General features: G+C 46.8%; 1 protein-coding gene across 1 annotated transcript; it reads right to left on the reverse strand.

Annotated features, from left to right (window-relative positions):
- Positions 1–8,568: 8,568 nt before the first annotated feature.
- Positions 8,569–18,992, reverse strand: MESD (mesoderm development LRP chaperone). The gene is made up of 3 exons (XM_030878474.3): positions 18,723–18,992; positions 11,594–11,826; positions 8,569–9,999 (listed from the first exon to the last, which is right to left on the reverse strand). The coding sequence occupies exons 1-3, from the start codon at positions 18,933–18,935 to the stop codon at positions 9,741–9,743; spliced, it is 705 nt and encodes a 234-aa protein (XP_030734334.1). The 5' UTR covers positions 18,936–18,992; the 3' UTR covers positions 8,569–9,740.

Consider the following 18,992-nt stretch of genomic DNA (forward strand, 5'->3'; position numbering starts at 1 on the left):
CCAATGCAGGGGACACGGGTTTGAGCCCTGGTCCAGGAAGATCCCACATGCCACGGAGCAACTAAGCCCGTGCGCCACAACTACTGAGCCCGTGCTCCGCAACAAGAGAGGCCACCACAATGAGAAGTCCATGCACCCTGCTCGCCACAGCTAGAGAAAGCCCAGGTGCAGCAACAAAGACCCAACACAGCCAAAAATATAAGGAAATAAAATGAATAAATTTATAAAAAAGAAAAATACAATAACAGTTAACACATATAGAATGCTGTGTTGAGCACTTCACGTGGATTCACGCATTTAATCCTCACAGCACGTCTATGAGGCAGGAACTTTTATTAGTGCTCACAGCCTTAAGCAAGCTTAGATGATGTGCCCAAGATGATCCAGCTCCTAAAATGCAGGACCTGGCAGTGCAACTCCAAAGCTGTGCTCTAACGGGCCTCACTCTAACAGCTAGCAAACTGCAACCTTGCAGGGCTACGGAGAGTAAATGAAATAAAGTACGTAAAGAGCCTGCACACAGTGGACGCGCAATGAACGGAAAGGACATCGAGCATCTTTTAATGCCATTTGTAAACACCAGGAGGGCAGGGGCTTTACTGCCTTGTTCGCCTTCACCCCCATCACCGGCTCAATTCCTGGATCTTGTAGGTGTTCAGTAGGTACATACGTGGCGAGCGGGTGTGCAATGAGGCCAGGTGGACAGGAGCAGCCGTCTTCCCAGGCAGAGCCCCACGACCTGAGTTCGAATGCTGGCTTTGACACTTCCTAGTGGTGCGACCGCGGAAGAAATACTTAACTTCTCTGTGCTTCAGTTTCCCTGTGTGTAAAATGGGGGTGATGCTATAGTATCGACTGCACAGGGTTGCTAGGAGGATGACGTAAATTAATTTACGTAGAACAGGACACACGGAGCAGATGATCTTTTAGGTTTCAAACAGAAATCCAGAGAGAGAGGCATATGCAGATGTTCACAAATATTTGGCAAGCACAGATTGAGTGACCTGTTCATTAAAATAATAGCTGAAGAATTCTGCCCGAAGGGTGGGTGGCAAAGTCAGAGCTTCAAGCAATGTGGATGCCGCGAAGCATGCCGGTCTCTGCTGCCCCCTAGTGGGCATGTCCCTTAACTTTTTTTAAATTAATGAATAAATGAAAATTTCTATATTTATTTTGGTTTCTTTTTCTTTTCATTTTATATTGGCGTATAGCTGATTAATAATTTTGTGATAGTTTCAGGTGCACAGCCATACATATACATGTATCCATTCTCCCCCAGACTCCCCTTCCATCCAGGCCGCCACATAACACTGAGCTGAGTTCCCTGTGCTATACAGTAGGTCCTCGTTGGTTAGCCGTTTAAAATATAGCAGTGTGTACATGTCAATCCCAAACTCCCTAACTATCCCTTCCTTCCCCCCTTCCCCCCTGGTAACCATTAGTTCATTCTCTAAGTCTGTATGTCTGTTTCTGTTCTGTAAATAAGTTCACTTGTATCGTTTTAGATTCCGCATATAGGAGATATCATGGTATTTCCCTTTCTCTGTCTGACGTACTTCACTCAATATGACAGTCTCTAGGTCCATCCATGTTGCTGCAAATGGCATTATTTCATTCTTTTTTATGGCTGAGTAATATTCCATTGTATATATGTACCACATCTTCTTTTTGCATTCCTTTGTCAATGGACATGTCGATGGTGTCCCTTAATTTTTGACTTGATTTTCTTTCACAGGAAGATGCTAATGGTCTCTTCAGGGGGACCCCTGCTCTAGAGGGTTCTGGCCAAATCACTTTCCCCAGCTGTGCCTTGGTTCTCTGGACGGTGAGGTGGAAAGAATGAACATTTCTAATTTCTACTTCGCCTGATAGGGGTTTTATGAAACAGGCAGAGCACTGGCTGGTTCTGTGATCAGAGGCAAACCCCCTCCCCCTCCCGTTTTACCTGTGAACAGGAACCGTCCACATCTCCAAGGCAGAGCAGATGCGAGGTTCACACAAGGTGGATAATAATGGGAGGCTGGTGGAAGCTCTCAAGTCCAAAACGTGTTTGTTGTAGTCATTACCGTCCACATCTTCCTCCTCTGCTCCCCAGATGAGTTCAGCCAGGCCTGTTCTTCGGGACTTTCCTCCCAGACGTGCACCCTCAAGGACCCCCAAGTGAACAGCCCAAGCTTTGGCTACTGTCAAGGCCCCTCCGCTTCAAGCCCTGGCCTCACCCAGCCTGGTCAACAAGGTACCTCGCAGCATCATCACAGGAAAACGTTTTTTTCATCAGCTTTCAGTCAAAGGGTTAATTTTTATGTTCAATAAGGAGCACACACATTACAAAAATTGGAGATGAAAAAAAAAATTGGAGTGGGCAAAGATGCCCTCCTTGAGCAAACTTGAGTCAGGTTCCTCTGAAGCCTCATCTCAACTAGGCCTCAACCTTGGCCTGCTGAGCCCTGTGTAGCAAAGAATCCTCCCAGGTCAGGTTAATCCTCCCCCGCCTTGAAAACTCAGCCTTGGGCCAGTCTGGTAAGAATCCAGTGAGGCCAGGTTAGCAAGCATCCCCCTACCCTTGACAGCTAATCTAATTTTCCATCCACTGACCCTCTCACTCTGCTCTTTGACTAACTGCATTCAGAGTTGAATTCAATCTCTTTCCCCTTTTGCAACACTGGTAAATAAAATCTTCCTTGCCAATTTTAACAAGTGTCTAGTACAAAATTTTTCTTTAACACAGTCCACCAAGAGACTGAGAAGCATGCAAATTAAAATAAATTAACATTTTATACCTTGAACTATGCCTGGCATGTAGGTGATCAATAAATACTTCTGAATGAATAAATACATTAATGAATTAAAAATAATGCCCAATTCTAGTGAGTTTTTGGCAGAATGGATGGGTCTGCTCATATACTGCTGGTGACCGTGCAAACTGATATAATCCTTTCGGAAGTAAAATGACAACGTATAATAAAAACGTGTCCTTTGTTCCAGTAATCTTGAAAACAATACTAAAGGAGTCATCTTAAGGCAGAAGAGAAACTAATTTCAATGAAATTGACAATTTGGGTCACTAAAAAGAACCCAAATACTCAACAATATAGGAAGAGGTCAAGAGAGTGGCGATACAGCACAGAACGAGGGTCCTGACATCTTTGCTTTGTTTCATACCCTGTTTAGACAGATAAAAACAGAGAATAAAAAAAGTTAGGAGATCAGACCAGTTGCAGAAACTTCTTCAAAGCAGCTCTAGTGAAAAGCTCATAAGGATCTAGAGCTCCCAGAATCCAGGAACAAGCAGAATCATCAAGACCCAGGAGGTCAGAAACTCAGGGCAAGTCCAGAAATTTCACCAACAGAAGCTCTGAAACCTTCACTCTAGTTGTCCCACTGTTGATGACTCAGCTACCAAATCATTCAATCTCTGGCCGAGAGGATCTGATTTGCCAACCGGGTGTGTGCCCAGGGTGAGGTCTGCACCTCTGGTCCAAGTGACTGTGACCATCCAAGGTGGGTGGGATAGGGGAGTAGGGTCACTCCTGCGAACAGGGAAGCCTTGGGATGAAGCAGACACTCCTGGAAGGGGATGCGGATGAGACACAGATTAGACTCATGCCCTTGTAAGTAGCAGAGCCACGTCTGACACTGCAGTCTGGCCCAACTTTCTCTGCAGGAAAAGGATGGGACTGTTACACAGCCAGTGAAATGTGAAATGTGAAGACCATACAGCAACAGGGAAACGTCATTATGATACAAGGCTAAGTGGAAAAAGCCAAAAATAAAATTCTGTTTCTGCTATGATGACAACTATGTGATTACAAAGTTCAGAGATAATAACCTGAAAGGAAGCTTGGTCAAATGAACAAGGCTTGAATAGCTGGGAGGCTGTGTAGGTGGGTGAATTTCTTTCTTTCATGGAGATCTTGTAACATCTGTACAATAAGGCTTTCAAGTCTTATTCTGAAAGCACAAACCTGGTAAGTCAGGGAATATTAACTCTTAAAACATGAAGAGGGCTTCCCTGGTGGCACAGTGGTTGAGAGTCCGCCTGCCGATGCAAGGGACACGAGTTCGTGCCCCGGTCCGGGAAGATCCCACATGCTGCGGAGCGGCTGGGCCCGTGAGCCGTGGCCGCTGAGGCTGCGCGTCCAGAGCCTGTGCTCAGCAACGGGAGAGGCCACAGCAGTGAGAGGCCCGCGTACCGCAAAAAAAAAACCCAAAAAGAAACCATGAAGAAATACTACTTAAAGACCACTGGTTTAAGACCTTAGATTCGACCCCATACCTGCATAGCCTCACTGTCTCACCCTCATCTTTGTTCTGACTGCTCCTGTCTTTAACATTTACATGTTTTCATCATCAGTTTCTTTTTTTAACATTAACTTGATTTTTTAAATACACAGTTAAATATTATTTCTCTTTACTGAGTTTTGTGATGCCCCTTACATCACGTGCCTGTAGCGAGTGCTTCACTGCCCATGCCTAGCCCTGCCCTGGCCAAAAGCAGCATGTGGCATGGCCTTTCCTCCTCCTACAGGGGCGGGAGAAACATGGTTATTAGGTAGAGAGGAACACTCCAGCCTGACCCTCCCAGAGGGCAGCCAGGGCTCCGAGGTCCATTGCTAATCAGAGGGACTCTCCGAAGGCTGGACAGGAAACCTTCTAGGGAGAGTGTTACCCACCCCCACACCCGACCCCACCAAGGTCTAGGACATTTGGTAAAAACCACAGGACGGCACAGTCTACTCATCAAGCAAGGCCACACAGCCTGAGCCCCCTCCCCTTCCTGTTAGGTTATAGAAAAGCTGAGAAAAAGCAATACTCAGGCCATGAATTGCAGCTCCAGGAAAACAAACAATGCTCAGATAAGGAGGGAAGGGAGTCAGGAGAATTCACCAAAGATAGATGGTCTAGGCCAAGGTCTGGGAAAGGCTGTGTCTACAAAGCATGAACAAGAGGGGAAAAAACAAAGACGTGGTATCTATCCAAACATGCTGCAATTAGAAAACAACCACCACAAAAGAATATATGTACAAATACAGGAAAATATTCTATTCTGGGAAAAAATATAACACAAGGTGTAAATCAACTATACTTCAATAAAATTTAAGAAAATAAAAAGAAAACATAAAAAAAATGAGATTCAAAAACAAAGTTGGCAGTTTCTTGAAGAAAAGCAAACAAACAAACAAAATCCACAAGGTACAGCGTCTCCATTTGGACTTCCTGAATTCACAGAATTTAACAAAAACTTGGTTTCTAATAAAAACAGCTCAATAAAAACAGATTAAAAACAGAATGAGATTTTAAAAAAAACTCATTTCAGGGGCTTCCCTGGTGGCGCAGTGGTTGAGAGTCCGCCTGCCGATGCAGGGGACGCGGGTTCGTGCCCCGGTCCGGGAAGATCCCACATGCCGCGGAGCGGCTGGGCCCGTGAGCCGTGGCCGCTGAGCCTGCGCGTCCGGAGCCTGTGCTCCACAACGGGAGAGGCCACAGCAGTGAGAGGTCCGCGTACCACAAAAAAAAAAAAAAAAAAAACCTCATTTCAGAGCTAAGAAAAAAATTGGTGCCCAAAACACCAACATAAAACTGAAAATAAGTTAACAATAGAAGATAATTTTTTTTAGGTGGGGAAAAAACCACCTAAATTGCAGTTGGAAATGACACACCATATTCTACGAGAATAACAAAAGATTTTGAAAAATCTTTTTAGCAAAAGTACTGAATGACAGGAATGAGGCAGGATCCCCAGGATCTGATCGAAAAAGCAGTCGCTTCTAAGAGGAAAGATGACTGGCCTCAGACCGCTCCAATGGAGCAATGCATGTGTTACACAACTTGTCAGTGTACAAATAACACTCTTAAAGAAGAATCAGGAGACGGAAGGAAGTTTGAGAATTCCTCCACCTTGATGAGGGATTAATACATACTAAGTTGGTTTAATTTAAAAAGAGGGGGCTTCCCTGGTGGCGCAGTGGTTGAGAGTCCGCCTGCAGCTGCAGGGGACATGGGTTCGTGCCCCGGTCCGGGAAGATCCCACATGCCGCGGAGCGGCTGGGCCCGTGAGCCATGGCCGCTGAGCCTGCGCGTCCGGAGCCTGTGCTCCGCAATGGGAGAGGCCACAACTGTGAGAGGCCCGCGTACCGCAAAAAGAAAAATAAATAAAAAGAAAAAGAGGTTTAACATTATAAAGGAAACAAGTACTAAAACCCACAACCTAAAGTATCAAAAACTAGGGGGGTGGAAGGATGTCTAATTAGTAAGTTCTCATGTTTCATAGTTTACAGTCAAAGATGTCATGTGAATATATTAGATCAAGAGGCATGAAAACAAACATGAAAAAGTAAAAACTCTGGTGGTCCAGTGGTTAAGACTCCACGCTCCCAGTGCAGGGGGCATGGGTTCGATCCCTGCTCGGGGAACTAAGATCCCACATGCCGTGCAGCGCGGACAAAAAAATAAAAAAATTTAAAAAGTAAGAATGAATTTATATATGTGCATGTGTATATGTATTATACACCCCCCGCCCCTCCTTTAAACATGACATTTCTCTTGTTCATGAATCTGCAGATTGGGCGTGGCTTTTCTGCTTCCTGCATGGCTGGGCCAGCATTTGAAGGCTCACTTGCTCACCTGTCCGCGCCTGGGCTGGGATGACTCCTAGCTGGGGCTGGTACAGGTGCAGGTGGGGCTCTCTGAGCATCTCTCTCTCTGTGTGGCTCCTATATGTGGCCTCTCCACTAGGGTGGCTTCAGGGTAGCCAATGAAGATGTGGTTTTCACGTCTATTATATTGGCAAGTGTAATGCCCAGTGCTGGCCAGGATTTGAGGTCTACTGTTAGCAAAGCTAAGTTAACAAAACCACATTGGAGGGTCATTTGGCAGTCTACATGGGAAGGTTAAAATTTGCTTCTTCTAGCAATTCCACTGCTAGGAATTTGCCCCTCAGATATAAACACAAGTTTACCAAAATAGTTGGTAATATCTGTTAAAATGTCCAGTGCAGCACTGTACCTACTAGTGAGACCCTGAAAACTCAACGTGCATCAGCAGGGACTGTGCAGGGGAACTGTGGGTCAGACCTCACCACCACCCAGCTCATCCTGCGCCACCTTCAAGCAAGGCCTGAACTACTGAAAGACTCTCCCAACTTGCCCCTCACACCAACCACTGCCCGCTTCCAATCAATTCTCTGGTGTAGCCAGTGCAAATCAGATTACCACTTGAATCCACCCCACAGCTAAAATCCTTCAGTCCTCCAGAATCTCTAGCAGACCCTGTGCACCCCACACAGATGCTACAGTTCCAGCTCTCATCCTCATTACTGGAACGTACAAGGTCTAGGGCTTCCCGGGGGAATGGGGGGGAGGATAGCCAGGGAGACAGGAGTCAGGACAGCAGGCACTAGCTTTATCGCCTGGTAAGGTAGTTCTGTACCTTAACAGCTGGCTTGCAGAGGTGGATTTTCTAAGTGAATGGGCCCCTCTTACATAGGAATCTTCCAAATAAATCTTCACTTTCATAATTCTTATTCATAAAGGTGTACTGTTTCTTTAAGAGATCCCAGAGACTTGTATAAGCTCTCGACCCCCATAAAACCTCCATAACTCACCTGTCCAGCCTGGTCCTGTGCTGTGCCCCAGCCTCTTCATTGGCCTTCCCGCTGTCCCTCCTCTGTTCCGTCTAACCACAGGGCCTTTGCGTGGACTGTTTCCTCTGCCTAGGTTACTCCCTCCTCCTGCCTCAGAGAGGTCCCCTCTGACTATCCCAAGATTCCTCCACTTCTTGGCACTGTACTTCTTACCTATTTCAACGGTTGCCATTTCACTCTGTATAGGATTAGTATTTGTCTTTCCCCACCAAATCACTGTTTCACGATGGCAGGGGCTGTATCCACACTGCTGCTGGCATCTAGTGGTGCCCAGCATGTAACAGAAGCTTAGTCAATACAGGCTGATGTGGCCGCATATCCCATAGGAAGCAATGAGACAGACGTGTACACTGTGACACGGAAAGCCAGCTAAGTGGAAACACAAGGTCCTGGGCAGGGTGGAGGGTGTGCGCCCTTCTGTTTAATGAAGACAAGCATCCAGTCAGGACGGCTGCCCTGTATACGAGGCCAGCGCGACGACAGATGACAGAAACCCAACAAATCGCCCAAGTAAAAACTGAAAAAAACCCAGGGACAGGGCTGGTTTCAGACGAGGCTGGATGCAGGGGCTTAGGCGATACCACCAGGACTCGGCTCTCTCCCTGCTTCTCCCCACTTCATCCTCAAGACAGCCCTCCCCTGGAGGGGGCAAGAGGGTGGCAGCAGCTCCAGCCTCACTTCCCTGGGTTCAGATTGTATGAGAAACACAGAACGCCTCTTCCTGACGTGGCTCAAGCAAACTCACCCTGGGATTAATTCCTCCCTGGAGTGGGGGGCCTGCAGGGCAAACATCCCCCTACAGCACAGAACAGAAAACAAAGAGGGTGTGGATCACTGTGGGGAGATCTGAATAGTTACCAAAAGAAGGGGAAATAGAGGCTGTAAGGCCAAAACAAATACATATCACTGTAAACCAGTAAGTGTACCTTTCTTTTTTTTTTTTTGAAAACAAATTAACAGTAGCTTCCACTGGGACAAGGCAGTGGTAGCAGGGGAGGCCAAGGCTTTTTGCTTTGTACCATTCTTTAACGATGACGTTTTCTAACCGTGTGCATGCTGTTTTTAATTTGTTAAAATCACAATGGAAGCCTTTTTGAACAAATGATTTTAGTTCTTAAAAATGACACCTGTGTATAAATTCCGTAACTCTTAGAGTAGGCTCTGACGTATGACAGCAACATCAGACAGTAACAGGTAGCACATCATATTAGTACCATACAAAAACACCACAATTTTAGGCACTTTATCAAAGAAAAATGTTTAGAAGTGAATGAGGTTATTGAGTCTTCTGCTACGCTCTGCAAAGAACTCTGCTCATGCCCGATTTACACCCTCGAAAATCATCACATTAAATGGAACACACAACTCTCAACACCAGCATTACTCTTTCCTAAATAAAGTTCTATTCTCACAGAACCCCTGGACTTACAGACTACATAAAACCTGACAGATACCAAGAGTTCTCTATAACTGACAAGAGGGATTCAAGTCCAAGAAACTCAGAGTGAATACTTAGGATTCCCAAGGTGCATTATTTTCTGTTCTCTGCATTTTCTGCACAGGTTTGGGATTTACGCATCCCGGTGTCCTGACTGTATATTTAGATATGTGCAGTGCTCCTGTGGAGCGTTTCTAATCTCACAGTAATGAAGTGATGTCTGTGGCATGGAGAGCCTGATTCAATTTAGTCAGGAGTCTTAAGTTGGTCTGATGAGAACCTGGTATCCTTTCAGTTAACAGAAATAAAAAGCATAGATACAGCAGGCTGCCGGATAAGAGCAGGTGCAGCGAAGGGAGCGGTGCCACAGTCCGGCCAGAGACTCCCCACATTTATGGGGAAAAGCGACACCGCCAGCTTTCCATTTAAAGTGATTTTATAGTAATCGTGAATTTGTCAGTGTCCCATGTTAATTACAAAACCTCTGTCTTCTGACTTGAAGCCTTTTAAACAGTAATTCTTACACTGACCAGAAACTGGTCACGTGGCAGACCTTTGCCAGCAGAGAACTCATGGCTGTGTGGTTTCCCACGCCCACCCCCGGCCCACGCGCCCTGGCTGAGCTCCCCGCGCTCCGCTGCAGAGCCTGCAGCTGCCCCGCTACAGCTCTTCCCTTTTACTCCCAGCTCGATTGCCTTCCTTCGAAGCCCGAGGTTTCGGCTCTCCCCCCTCCTTCTTTTTGCCTTTCTCTTGCTTGGTTTTATTTTTCTCTTTGCTTCCTCTTCCTTTGCCAGGGTACACCTGTCCCTCCAGAGTTACATCGGCACACCTGTCTTGACTGACCAAGAAGTCCTTGATCTCCCAGGCGTAGCTGCCGTCACGCAGCATGAAGATGGCACGGTCTGACCCCACGATGAACCTTGACAGAGAGACGGGACCACAGTCAGCTCACCGCTAGTACAGGGCTAATGGGTCAGAGAGGCCCTGTGGCACTTAACCGAGAACTCTGTTTTCAAATTCTACATGAATACAGAATCAAACATTCTATTTTCGAAGGTCTGACAGTCACTGTTTGAAAATACTAGCTGGCTGAACCATTTAACACCTCGGCTCAGATCAAAACAAAGGAGACCCTGCGGGGAGGGGGTGTGATGTAGACGAGGCTGCTCGCGTGAAGGGCGGGATTAGGAAGAAGGCCTCGGGAGGCTGCAGACGGGGCTCAGGGCCTCTGCCGGGGCAGCAACAGGGAGGCTGCCGTTTGGGTCCGTTTTACAGTCTGAAGGGCCCAGCTAAGCTTCCATCTGACAGAAGGCCTCTGCTGATAAAGGCTGAAAAACACCAGTTTAGATCAGGTCATAAGAGGCCCATGAAGGGCTCAGGAGGGTGCTCGGCTACTGGACAGAAACCCTAACCCTGGAAGTTAAAGCAAGCATCCAAGCACGTCCACACTCACCAGGCCCCAAGGAGCAGGGAGGAACAGAATGGAGCCTGGGTGCATGGATGGACCACTAGTGTGGCCAGTGGGCACAACCCTTCTGTTCCCGAGGGGCTACACCTACGACACCACCCTTCCGTTTGTAACGCCCCACCACTTCAGAGATCGGTGAGAGCTCTGGACCAGTAACCACCACAGCACTGATTTGTTCCCCTAAGTGTCTACTTAAGCTAACAAAAGCATTCTGCCGGGCTTCCCTGGTGGCCCAGTGGTTGAGAGTCCGCCTGCTGATGCAGGGGCCACGGGTTCGTGCCCCGGTCTGGGAGGATCCCACATGCCGCGGAGCTGCTGGGCCCGTGAGCCATGGCCACTGGGCCTGCGCGTCCGGAGCCTGTGCTCCGCAACAGGAGAGGTCACAGCAGTGAGAGGCCCGCGTACCGCAAAAAACACACAAAAAACAAACAAACAAAAAAAGCATTCTGCCATCCTAGACACTCTCTGAGTACTCCTTCATTCCTTTTACATTTCCTGAACTAAGATATTTGAAGACCCTAAATTTCAGAACTGTTTTTGGGGAAGAAAAAGGAAATTCCTTAAAATTGCATCTTAGGAGTATACTGACCTCTGACAACTGGGCTCCTTCACTTTAAAGTAACAGTCTGCTCCAAGCTTATGTGTAAACATAGCTACACAGAAAAGCATTCTCTGAGGCGCAGAGACTTCTAAAGGAAGAGGCACACTACTGTCAAACGGTAACTAATTTGCCCCCGACAGAGGCTAAGCTATACAGCTTCTTACTCAGATAAAAGAAAAGTTAAAGACCCAAAGATAAATAGCTTTAGGATCAAATGAGATATGAAAACAAACCAATAAATAAATTTACTGGCTTTGACCAAAAATGAACGCTCTTCTTCAAAGACAGAAGAAAAGGTAAATAAATAAATGTAAAAGAAGACAGACTAGATAGGAAAGGTCCAGAGCCCTTATAAGTACTGCCAGGAAGGATATGCCATTACACAGACACAGAAAAAGCTCCAGCACAGCCCCCATCTTCTCGGCAAGGCTGTTGCTGCTTTACCTCTGGACGTCGTAGTTGGCGTTGAAGAGACTGCCCTGCCAGAGGCTCGTGATCTCCTCCGTCTCCTTCTCCGTGGGGCTTCCTGATACAGTGACAAACATCATGAGAGTCTTGCCCTTCTTTGTCATCTTCAATATGCTCTCAGGCTTGCCCGGGTCTATCTGTGAGAAGTCTATAGGTGCAGAGGGTCTTTTGTGCTCTGGGAGATCTCCTTCTTCTATGTCGTCATCTTTCTATAAGGATGGAGGAAAAAAAGCATCAGACAAAGTATGCATTTCAACTGGCAAAGGCAAGCACATCTGCGTATGATGTCAGGTGCAGGTTTATGATCTAAATAATAACAGAAAGAAGTAAACCCAGGGGATTCCCTCCTCCACTTGACTTTCAAGCAAAGTCTAAATTTCAGGCAGCACTCATCACTCCAGGTCACCAGTCACAGAGAACCCCACGTGATGGGTTTCTAAAGTTTTTTCACCCTCAAAGAATCTACCCAATATGGTAGACTATAAGAACGGTCACATTCGGGTTTGGTCATACAATTAAATACTACACAGTGATGAAGAAAAACAAATACTGATACATGCAACCAATCTCAAAAATACTATATTGAGTGACAGAGCCGGGCACAAAAATCAGACACGTTATACAATTCGTTTATTTGAAATTCAAGAACAGGTAAAATTAATCCAGGACGACAGAAGTGAGAACAGTGGCTGCCTCTCGGGGAGAGGGTTACAAGGTGGGACTGACTGAGAAGGGACACAAGGGTACTTTCTGGGGTGTAGGAATGCTCTGTATTTTCACAGGGGTGTGGATAACAACAGATGTATCCACTTGTCAAAACTCATGAATTTTCACTGAATACTGAAAATCTGCACTTCATGTACATCAATTCCACCTAAAAAATAAGAACCATAAACAAATATTCAGTTCTAGGTAGTAGGTTTGGTTGCTGCAGTGGTGTAAGCTAGCAATTCTGAACCACAATCTGAATTCTAGGCTTGAGCAAAGGAGTAACTGTATTGAGGCTAATGAGAACCAGGTTCTTCCCTTTGGGGAAGGGAGCTACAAATACAGAAGGGGGAAGAATGCACCTGAGGTACTGGGCTGGCATTGGAGGCAGCAGAAGGAACTTATGATTTTTGATAGACAGATAGATAATAATATTTAAAAGAACCAGGATTCCACAGAGAAAAGGCTAATTCCAGCAAAGAAAACAGAAGATGAGTCTGGAATATCTTCTTGTATCAGAAAGTGAGAAAGTGCTCGGAGAATTATGGGATGTGTCAGAATGACACAGAAGCCAACATGAAACAGAGCTCATGGGCCTAATCTGGAATAATTTGAAAATCAAAATAATGACAGAATGATTTATAACTCCCAAATAAAATAAGAACCACTGAATCCAGACCCATATAAACAAGTGAGTTAATTGCTAATGGTAGAATGCCAACCAATAAATAGAAGATAAATGAATTAAAACCACGTAAAAGAACCTGTGTTCATTGGAGAAAAGGCTACTCCCAGCAGCAAAAAGAAATGCAGGGACTTCCCTGGTGGCGCAGTGGTTAAGAACCCGCCTGCCAATGCAGGAGACACGGGTTCGAGCCCTGGTCCAGGAAGATCCCTCATGCCGCGGAGCAACTAAGCCCGTGCGCCACAACTACTGAGCCTGCACTCTAGAGCCCGCAAGCCACAACTACTGAAGCCCTTGCGCCTAGAGCCCGTGCTCTGCAACAAGAGAAGCCACCGCAATGAGAAGTCCGCACACCGCAACGAAGAGTAGCCCCCGTTCGCCACAACTAGAGAAAGCCCGCGCGCAGCAACAAACACCTAACGCAGCCAAAAAAAAAAGGAAGTGCAGTACTGCTCGATGTTATCACATGGACGATCCCTGACAACATTATGTAAGTGAAAGGAGCCAGACACAAAAGACTACATACACATTGTATGATTCTACTTTATGAAATGTCCAGAGCAGCCAAGTCTATGGAGACAGAAAGTAGATTAGAGGTTGCCTAGGGCTGGCTGGAGGGCTGGGAGGAACTCAGGGAGGGGTGACCGAGACTACGGAGTTTCTTTTTGGGGTGATGCAAATGTTCCAAAATTGACTGTGGCGATGGCTGCACAACTCTTTGAATATTCTAAAAACCACTGAAATGTACACTTTAAATGTGAACTATACAGCATGTGAATTATATCTCAATAAAGCTGTTATCAAAAAAAAGAAAAAAAAATCACACGAAAAAACCCAACCTAAAATGAAACAAAAAGCCCCTATACACTACTTGGGCCTCTTGACAAATCACTGAAGGGCCAAGGCTTAAGACGCCAACAATAATGTACTGCAGGAAACATATTTTTAATAGAAGATGAGAATGAAATAATTCTGAAGCAGTGTTTGAAGGCGATCCATATTTGTATCAGACCTAGGATCTGACTTCAGCTCCACCTAACCAACCTGTGTGGCCTTGGACAAGACTCCACAATCCTCGAGGCCCGCTTCCTCGTTTCCTCGTCAGGAAGAGGAAAAGCAGAACTAGGTGATCTCCAAGGCCCTAGCAGCATGGCGCCAGCCTTTTCCTCAGCTCTGCCACCCTCTCAGCTGACCCACTTCTTCCTCATTTTGCTCTGAAGGAGCTGCTGGTGACCTGTAGGCAGGAGCATGGGCTTCACTGTCACAGGGACCTGGGCTCGGCTCCAGGTCCCAACCCTATAGCTGTGTGGCCTTGGAGAAGTGGAAAATCACTTGCCTCACCTATAATGGGGGCGGAGGATAATGACGGTATCCCCCTCCTAAGTTTGTTTGGGGGATTTAATGACACAAAGGCGAGTAGTAAATACTTAATACATGTTGCCTAATACCACCTGACCCTCTGTAACCTGGCCTCCAGCCGACTATGGAAATCACCCTCTCAAAGTATACAGGAGCTCCCGGTGGCCAAATTCACAGGCTGTTTCTGACTGTATTCTCTTCTATTTCTCCATAACATCTGTCACGGCTGCCTTAAAATACTTCGAGACGTCTAGTTGGTTCAATTACCTGGAATATTTTTATTTTTCAAGCTGATCCTACTGATGGTCATGACATTAACTCAGTAGGTCACAAGCACCACTTCTTTTCCATGAAAATATAATTAAATAACCATTAGTCTAGTGCATACAGCAAAGGTAAGGATCGTCTCAAGAACCTTTAATTTCCATTTTATATGTTTGAGGGTGAGTTTCAGTTAAAAAAGGAAAAGAAAACCAGTACACTAGTTGCAAGCAATTGTCCAGGTCTATTCTTAGTTCCACTGCTTCCCTGAGTAAGCTTACCTGTTCTATCACTTTCTCTAAACTGAAAGCAATCAAACGCTTACCCCCAAGCAGGGCTGGGGTGGGGGGACGACCAAGCGGCCCTCCCCACACCCTACCCAGGCTTGTCTCCAGGCCAGTCTTGCATTTCTGACCGGCTTCACCACTTCTCCACTGCTGTTTGTCAAATGTAACAGCTACAGAGCTGAACTCCCTTTTCCTGTAAATCCTTTTCTTCCTCCCAGGGTCCTTGGTAATAATACCAGCTACCATCTACTGTGTAGCTACTGTGTCTCGGGCATTTGTTATTTCCCACCTCAGGACAATTCTGCAAGATCCCCATTGAACAGAGAAGTGGATGAGGCTCAGAGAAGGTAAGTAACTTACTCGAGGCCACAGGCTTGAAGGGGCTGATGCTGAAGTACAAACTCACAGTCTGGCTCTGGATCCCTCCCCACCTGCCCCTCTGCAGCACCTGGTTACAGTAATGTAAGAAGGAATCACCTTCGGTTTTCCTATACCAACCAGGACTCAGCAGTAGTTGCAACGCGGTGGAAGTGGAAGGAGTTCTCCCCTTCCTGCCCCACTCCACACCTGAGGCAGGCCTCTCACTGCGGGGATGATGTTCACACTAGCAGAGGAGTGGAGGAAGAATTCAGGGATTGCCACCAGGGGAGGAAGCGCTGCTTCCTTCAAAAAAGCAACCAGAGACGGATCTGCTCTCCCACAGAAAAAAACAACTGCTACTGCGGAAGGGCGCTCACGCTTGCAGAGTGTCTGCAAACATCAGCTCATTTCACCTGCAAGGAACCCTGCGAAGTGGGATGTTATCTGGCTTTACGGATAAGGAAAATGAGGATCACAGTTACCAAGGGTTAAGGCTGAGTTCAAAACCTCTGTCCTTTCACTACATTATCCTTGTCACCTTCCTGGTTATGCAGTCAATCAACTGCCAAGTCGAGTTAAGAGCATAAAATCTCTCACATTTCTTTCTCCCTTCTAATCCATTACTGCAGCTTCTAGCTTAACCCAGGTCCTCCTCGTCCCCCTTCGTTTGCACTCTGTTCACCAATCTGTATGGCAGTGTAGTGAAATGGTTAAAAGAACAAGCTTTAAAGTCAAGTGACCGAATGTGAAATTAAGTTAATTTGCTGTGTGCCTTTGGGCAAGTTACTTAACCTCTCTGTGCCTCAATATCATCTAGAAAACAGAGATAAGTACCACCCTCCACAAACAGGTAAGTGTTTAGCCTTGTTAGCTAATGAACACTCAATAAACATTAGGCTGTCTCTGCCTTCAGAGTCCCTCCCTGCCCATCCATCTTAAACTTTGCTGACCGATTAATTTTCCTGAATTTTAACCCTAAGCATCATATTCCACTATTCAAAAACGTTCGGACAGCTGAAACAACCACTCTAGGGCATACTCTGAAGCCTTTTAAAAATATTACAAGGACTATGCAGTAACCTGCGGAAATGCTTAATATATAGCAAAAGAAAAAAAGAACAGCAGAAAATTCCATTGATGCTATGCTTTCAGCTGTAAAAACTATGTCTGAATACAGAAGGGGAACCAAAAGACTACACACATGTTTTGGGATGAAGTTATGGATGATTAAACATGCCAGTATTATAACATTTGGGTAACACAATTTTTCAAACTCATCAGGGACTACATTTTCCCTTCTAAATAAAGTCCAAACCCCACAGGATTCAAGGCCTAGGAAGGCCTGGTTCTCACTAACCTTTCCATCCTTACCTCTCACTATGTGGCTTCAGAAAGCCTGTTCCAGCCAACCTATCCAATTTATTATATCAGCGTAGCTAATAGTTAGAGCTGCACTATTCTAGGTTCTTTCCAAGTTTTCTCAGTTAATCCTCACAACAACTCTGAGGTGGGTACTAACACCTCTATTTTGCAGGTGAGGAAACTAAAGTCCAGAAAGGCTCTTTACCAGTCCAGATTTCCAAGCTGAAGTGGTTTGAACCCAGGGAGTCTAACTCCACAGCCTGGGCTATTAATATTTACAGCATTGGGCTTCCCTGGTGGCGCAGTGGTTGAGAGTCCGCCTGCCGATGCAGGGGACACGGGTTCGTGCCCCGGTCCGGGAAGATCCCACATGCCGCGGAGCGGCTAGGCCCGTGAGCCATGGCCGCTGAGCCTGCGCGTCCGGAGCCTGTGCTCCGCAACGGGAGAGGCCACAACAGAGAGAGGCCCGCGTACCGCCAAAAAAAAAAAATATATATATATATATAAATATATAAAAAATATAAATATATATATAAATATAAAATATATATATATATATTTACAGCATTCTGCCCAGTCCCCTCACGTCCCATCCACCTCAGCTCATGCTGCTCGGTTAGTAATGCCATTCTCCCACATTCCCTGGTCTACCTAAAACACCATTTCCTTCCTGAAACCCTTGAGATTCCCACAGCACTTTCTTTTTATAGCACTCAGCCATTTCTACTGTGTACTGCAGTTATTTTTACTGTTAACTGCTATTCCTGATGGTTGGATCCCTTGTACACCTCTGCAGCACCCTTTTTTGTCTTGCTCAGGGTCTGAGTGTTTCCAGGCTAGGATTTCTGCACGAGATGCGACTCTCACTTTGGTGGATCAAAAACTGCACTTGCCAGAATCCAAAAAGACTGGGAGATTGCAAGGGAGATGGAAAGTGGGGAAGGAACTGCTGCACCAAGTTCCTTTTTCCTTAGTGGTTGGCAAACACCCAGATCGACCCTGAGCTTTCCTTCAGCTGCAGGTCAACATGAAAACTGCTTTCTTCCAGTCAAATGCATCAGATGGTACTTTAAACTCATGTCTGAAAGCCTCTATCCAATACAAACACACACAGATAACCACAAAATAACAAAACATCAGTGTTGAAAGAAATCATCCAGTAAAATTTCATTCTGCACATAAGGAACCAGAGGTCTAGAGTGGAGACCCACTTGCCCAAGGTTACACAGTGAACAGAACCCAAGCTTCTGACTCTAGATCGCCAGCTGTGCAAATGAACCAGGACAAGACACCCACCTCTGGATGCGAAAGAGGCAGCAACGTGGTTTTGGTTAGTCAACCTTACCTAAAAAGGTTATTATCCACTCCCTGTAATTACACACTCCAGTGCATTCAAGTAACAAATCAGAAAACTGACTCTCACAGAAGCAAATCATTGCTCCCTTAAGCGAATAATGTGAGCTCCATGAGAGAGCGCCACTAGCCTCTGCTACCGCCTCCCACCCCCCTCCCCCCTCAAATTAAAGCCACTCACAAAATTACAAAAACTCGCAGCAGGGACATATAACCAAAATGGGCACTCTGAATTCCTACTAATTTAGAACACGGGAGAACTATGAAAGCTGAAACGGCCCTCTTGAAAGATAATCCTCACCATGCCCCTCTCCCATCCACTCGCCCCATTCTTCAGGAGTGTAATGGAAAAGGTCTCCCTCCCCATTAGCAGGGCGCACTGACCACGGGGAGCAACGCGGCGGCGACCGGGGCACTGAAGGCAAAGTAGGGCTGAATAGGGAGAGGCTGACCCGTGACCGGAGTGGCCCGGGGAATGGTGGAAGAGGACACTGGGATGAATGTCCTGGGACGGGGGTCAGCAGGGTGATCGGGGGTCAGAGGAGGCACTGAAGATTAGCGGTGGCTGGAGTGGGTCAGTAAGGGCTCGTGGCATGCGTAGAGAGGAGGTTAGTGGGTCGGAAGATTCCGAGACTGAGGTCTAAAGGGTCCCAAGACGGAGGAGGTGAGAGGTCCCTGGGAAGGGGCCCGGCACAGAGAAGAGCCTGGAGGGTGTGCGCGCGCCGCGGACCTCCCACTGTTCCAAAAGACGAGCCATGTCCGCGTCATTGTAGTCGCGAATATCCTTCTTCTTCTTCCGGAGAGGTGGGGTGGCCTCGCCGGGCGTCTCGGCTGGGCCCTCAGCGGCGAAGGCCCTCAGCGGCAGCAGCAGGAGCAGCAGCAGTTCAGAGGCACAGAGAAGGACCACGGCGGCACGGGCCCAGCCGGAGGCCGCCATCTTCATCGCGCCGCGCCGCGCCGCGCCGCCGCGAGGACCGGACCTGCGCGAGCCGCCGGCCCC

The sequence above is a fragment of the Globicephala melas genome, chromosome 2 (genome assembly GCF_963455315.2).
Source record: "Globicephala melas chromosome 2, mGloMel1.2, whole genome shotgun sequence".
Lineage (NCBI taxonomy): Eukaryota > Metazoa > Chordata > Mammalia > Artiodactyla > Delphinidae > Globicephala > Globicephala melas.